At 38.8% G+C, this 6,000-nt stretch overlaps 1 protein-coding gene across 1 annotated transcript in view; it reads left to right on the forward strand.

Annotated features, from left to right (window-relative positions):
• The window catches only part of Tango4 (transport and golgi organization 4), a 37,546-nt gene extending 35,715 nt beyond the window's left edge, over positions 1-1,831 (forward strand). Inside the window, exon 11 of the mRNA XM_083119931.1 lies at positions 1,647-1,831. Coding sequence (XP_082976057.1) covers positions 1,647-1,706 — 60 coding nt within the window. The 3' untranslated portion in view covers positions 1,707-1,831. The remainder of the gene's footprint in view (positions 1-1,646) is intronic.
• Positions 1,832-6,000: the final 4,169 nt, after the last annotated feature.

Genomic DNA, 6,000 nt, shown 5'->3' on the forward strand with positions numbered 1-6,000 from the left:
AAGAAATATGCAGTACGTGGAGATATAATATTTAACGAGTATATTGGGGAAGACTAGAAGGTGGAATGAGGAGGTCCGACAGACAGTGGGGTTGGTGAAGCGTCAGGACAGAATAGATCAGTCACATATGAGATGGTTCGGACACGAAGAGGATGGATGCAGAAAGACTTTCAGTAAGAGCTTACAATGCACAAGGAGTGGGAATAAAGTCAAGGGGGAGACCAAGATATCGGTGGAAAGAGCAGATAGTGTTAGGAGAAGAAGGCAAGATTGGAACACCCTGGAAAGAGAGGAGTGGTGGGAGACCAGGAAAAAATGGAGAGGCTTTACTTCTATGCTGATCCTGCCAGAGGCAGGAAATGGCAAAGGATGATGACGATACAGTCTCAGATGCGTTGTGGTGCTCCCAGTATTTTGTTTTGATGTCAAAGTAGCTAATTGTACATCAACTCTGTAGTATTAGAAAAGAAAGAAAAAAAGGATATGGATATTTTTTTCGGGCAGTTAAGCAGAACTGTTTTGTTAGCAGTAGGAAAGATTGGAAGAGACAGAATTAGAAACATCACTACCAAAGATCAATTGCAGTAAAACCCATTAATTGATATGATTGAGCGGATAGCCATGCAATGGTTTGAACATTGTACTAGAATGGAGGAACATTGTAAGCCTAAACAGGTCCTAGATAGAGAGAAAGAAGTTCGGCATATATACAGGAGGAAGAATATGTGGGGAGGATTGGTACAAAGATAGAAAAAAACATTGGATATCTGAAACAGAACAACATACAAATATTGGACGAAGAAACCTGATAGCTAATATCAATGTTCTGCTTGAAGGTTTGCATAACCACTTTTTGTACGTGCAAAATAATCTAACACAGTTATTTTTAGTGGTTTTTATTTGATTTTATCTGCGACATTTCAATTTTCTGCACAAAAATGGAAGATTTCATGTTACGAGATCGGTTCAAGGAGAAAGGGAAGGTCAGTGCCACCAGAAGGAGGAGGGGAGGGAAGACAAGAAGAGTAGGTTACAGGATGGAGGAGAGGGGGAGAAACAGCCAGCTATGACACCTGCAAGGTGGAAAAGACAGTTTTATCTAGGAGGAAATAAGGACACACATTAATTCCTTAGAAGTGTAGAGTGACTAGCCATGTGAGGTTGTATTGTTGTATGTGTAGCTTGAAAAAGTTCTCGGAAACCAGAATGAAACATCGCAGATAAAATCAAATAAAAACCACTAAATATAACTGTGGTAAATTATTTTGCCGATAGCTAATGTCAAAGGAGAACTGAGAAGAAAGTATAGCAGTACAACACTAGTTGGGGAACTTAGAAAAATTAAGAGCAAGCGAAAGTGGTCCCATGCAGGACTCTTGTGTGGACATGATAAAGTGTGTCCATAAAGTCAAGGTGAGGTTTCAGACTCCTACAGTATCTGAACAAAACAAGATGTAACCATGAGTTGTACACTGCATTGGAATTGGTGATGGGTATTCAACGTGAATATGTTCAGGTGGTCAATGAAGAGCAATCGTGGATATCACTACAATTATTAAATTCTATTTCTTTATGCTTCATTTAAACCCCATCTTTCTTAAGCATACTTGAATTCATAATGTAATGAATGGTATTTTGTTTTCCAGAATGAAGAAACACATCCAATCCACTGGCGACCAGAAATTTTGAAACGACGGAAGTATTAGTTCCTAAAAGTGATAATTCTTTTAAAAGCATCTTTTTATGTGTAACCAGAATAATTTGATTCTTCCTAAAATATGTATCATATGTCATAAGAAGAATATTACATTTTTTTAATAAAAAAATTGATTCATTACTTATCATTATCATTCATTGTTTCCAGTCTCTGACTGGGTCAATATACAAGTCCCAGCATCTCAACCTTCTGATCCTCCTACAGTTTCCACTTTCTGCTCTTTTTTTTGGCCTCTTTTCCACTGCTTGTCCAGTGTGGACTCTTGCTGGCCTCATCCTCTCATATGTCCATGCTACCACAGCTGTGCCTGATCTATTCTGTGCTGCAGATTTGCTATCCCCACTCTCATTCCTTTTTTTCTCTTCTAGTTTTCGCTATTAAACCTCGCAAAAATTAGTCTCCGCTACTCCGCACATCATACTTCTGTCTCTTTCATAACATGATTACAGAAGGTTGATCCATCTATATGTGTCCGATTTTAAACCTTCACCCCTGCTCACAGAATCGACCGATCTGAATGATTCAAACAGCAGGAGAAAGCCAAAGGCCTCTAGTATCATGCCAAGTTTGTGTGTGTGGTGTGTGTGCATCAGTGCAAAGCAAGTTTCGCTAAGGGATTTCTGGTTGTCGCGGGATACTGTTATGAAGGCAAGTTAACGATTCGGCAGGTGCCTAAAAACGGCAAAATCAACTCTGCATTTTATCAGCAACATATCCTCACACCAATTTATACAGATGATCTGCCCCGTTTGTATGGAAATGCAATAAATCAGGTCTGTGTGCATATGGATAAGGCCTCATCACACAGGGAGGTGCAGTTCGGCATTCGGAAAAGTTCGGAACCATTCGTAAACCTCCACGGATGACGTCAGCCACGGGACATGCACCAGCACCAGCATAGGAATTCACACTTCTTCCATGTTTTCGGAAATAAATTTGTTTTAAAAATCGAATGAATGTTCTGGCGTGTGTGTATAAATAAATGTATATGTATAGAGCAGACTATATCTACTAAACTGTGTCGCTGAAAGTTAACTATCAATAGAATTACATGTAATGAAAAGCGGGAAAGCCGGCTCGGAGGTGGAGTAGAGGTTTGTTCAGAATTTCTATTTGAGCTGGTGTAAATTCGTGTTTATGGGAGTGAAAAGTAATACTTAGAGTCAAAATGACCACAAAGTTGTCCTTTTTACAACATTGTGTGGGGTGTTAGGGCGAAGTTGTTGGACAAATCACTGGGGCCGAGACATTACAACTTCATGTTTTATAATCCAAAAGTTGCTTCTTTAGCACTTTCATCCTGTAGTGTCTGCAGTTTCTTTATTTGTTCTTCAGCACATTTTAATTTCTTTTTCAGAATTTCCAACACACTATCTTGTTGGAGATTGGGTATATTTCCAGTACTCAAAGTCTCTGAATTATGTGCCATGCAAATTATTTTGCGAGGAGACAACTCGTCAAGTATTTCCACTGCTCGCTTTTGAATCACGTTTATTGGCACGTCCACTCCGATCAATTATGTCATTTGGATGTTGAACACTACTACAATTCACCACATAACCAAGCAAATTTAAACATGGTACAGCGTTTCTATTAAGCTGCAGCCTACAGGTAATAATACTCAGCAGTTCTACTTTTAAGTTTTGTTCGTAATCGGTAGAGCCCGGAAGTTTGGCAAAATGCCTCTTTTTATCTACTGCATATATTGATAAAAAAATTTCGGATATACGTTTTTTATGTTGTTTCGAATGTTTTAGAAGCCTTTTCATTTTGCCTATTTGGGACCCCACTGCCTATTTTTAATTATAATGCCTTTTTCAATAAAATTTGACCATTTTTGTTTTTAAAAAAATGTGTATATAAATTATTTTTCTCCCATTGTTGGCATTTATTTTTCTTCCGTTTATTATGTGAATAATTTTCGCCTTATTTAAGTAATATTGAACTCATGCATGTTTCAATATTGCTGAAGGAGAAAAGTGAAAAATGTATTTCATACTCAGTTAGGATATTGCCTTTCGGTTAACATTTCCTTGTGCATGATTGACTGCTGAAGTGGACAGGTTGATTTCGAACACAAAGAAGATATTTCTGAAATCTCCCTCTCGAGCCCGAAAATTTAAGGAAGTTGCATCTGAGCTTAGTTTACCTCCGCAACCAGTCTTGACCAGATGGGGAACCTGGATATCAGCAGCTATATATTACGGTAACAACCTTGAAAAAGTCAGTGAGGTGATAGATGCTCTTCCAGAAAATGAAGCGGCTTCAATTCGTCAAGTGAAAAAACTCCTGTGCTATTCAAGTTTATTTTTCCACATTATGGTGCATTGCCAGAGACAATTACAATTATAGCATCCATGAAAATCTGCGAGAAATCTATGCGGCAGATGATGGAAGTGCCAGGAGAAAAGGGGTCAGCTGTAGCGGAAAAGTGCAAACGGGTAGTGAGTGCAAATGAGGACGTGAAACAATTGAAAACAATTTGTGATATTCTAAAAGGTGAAAATTCTGTTACCAAAATGAGTCCAGCTACATTAGCTTGTTTTATGTATGCTCCAATAACTTCCGTCGAAGTAGAAAGATCATTTTCTATTATGAAAAACATTCTCTCTGACAGACTACTATCAATGAATGTTCAGAACTTTAAAAAACACCTTGTAGTTATGTGCAATCAAGACGGGGAGAAAATTGAAATGCTCTTCCCAATGTAGATTTTAACATGTTGCCAGAAATTATATATAAAAGTAAGCGACTTCCAAATGTGCCTTTTTTTCGGTTTATTTTGCCTTTTTTTCATTTTAGTGCCTATTTTCCACATTATAAATGCCTTTTTGCCTGCCTATTTTAACGAAAATAAATGCCTGAACTTCCGGGCTCTAGTAATCGGCATCCAGAAAATGCGATGAGCACACTGTCGCTGTTTTGATGTGAAAAGGATCTAACCTCTTCACTTTGAAACCCACATCTTGCACGTAATCGGATCCTTTAGGAACAAAAAATAGCTTACACCCAGGCACGTATCCAGGAATTCCTTTCGGGGAGGTGGGTGAACACAATTTTTTAAGGGGTATTGTATGTTTAAGGTCAGTGGTGGCAATTTGGTTCTAAAACGGGGAGGGAGGGGTTGCAAGGAAAGTTTACTTTTTCTTGGTAGACAAGGCTTAGCATTAAGAGGACATAGTGTGGAGGCAAGAAAATGGGGAGCAACTATCTCCTAAATCGTCGCCACTGTTGAGGGCTCTCATTTTAATCAGAACATGAAATCGGGACATTTTTTACCACTTGACTCCTCTGTTTCCATGTTATAACTTTGTGTGCAGGAACCATCTCAGTATGTGTGTTTGTCAATTTCTTCTGATCAGGATCAAACCATCTGTGTACCAGAAGTGCTTTTACGAAGTTGTTACACATACACGAGATGGACAATCCACTCGACAAGGTGAGATTCAAGCTGTGAGCTGCGAACTGGACACAGACAGTTCTCGAATATTTCTCTCTGATTCGAACCTGAACACTACTAATGTGTCTTGTCCTCCATGTTTGCAGCTCTTATAAAAGCAGAAACCCATCAAATTGTTCATATTCAGGCCTAAGCACTCGCAAGTGTTCAAAATTGTCTGTCGCAGCTTCCGCAGTCTTCTCGCACATCGGCACGAAACAAAGGAAGTCTAGAATACAGCTGGATCGCGAAACAATTAATGCACAGTGAAAACCCTTCCGTTCCCAACACATCTAATGTTTCTTCTCCCAATAAGGTTAAATGCTTGCTTACTTATCTCCAGTGATGTGCCCAAGGGAGGGTTGGTGGGGTCATAGCCCCATTTGAACGTCAAAGAAAGGAAAAGATGGCAAAATGAGGACTGACCACCAAAAATAGTATACGTAACCACTCTCCCTTCCGAAAATCCTGGGAATGCCACTCGTTATCTCGGACACATTTTTTGAAATCAAGTCACCAGAAGTTTTTATGATTTCGTATTGGAGACTGAAGTAAAGCGCCTTGTACACGATCAAATAAATCATGAACAAATCAGTGAATTGAACGCTTAAAAGGAAATGAAGTCGGAGACAACGCCATTTTTCTCATTGGATCCAAGGTCCAGTCAAAGAATATCTATTTTGGGAATGGTTCTAATTAAAGCATATTTATATCCTCATTATATCCCCACTTTGGATGCGTGCTATTATCAATAACAGGGTTACAGAACATTCTCCATCTTACCAATAATAGGGTTACAGAACATTCTCCGCCTTGCCTTGATAATTATTTCTCTCCTTAAATT

Source organism: Lepisma saccharinum, chromosome 3 (genome assembly GCF_977018435.1).
Source record: "Lepisma saccharinum chromosome 3, izLepSacc3.1, whole genome shotgun sequence".
Lineage (NCBI taxonomy): Eukaryota > Metazoa > Arthropoda > Insecta > Zygentoma > Lepismatidae > Lepisma > Lepisma saccharinum.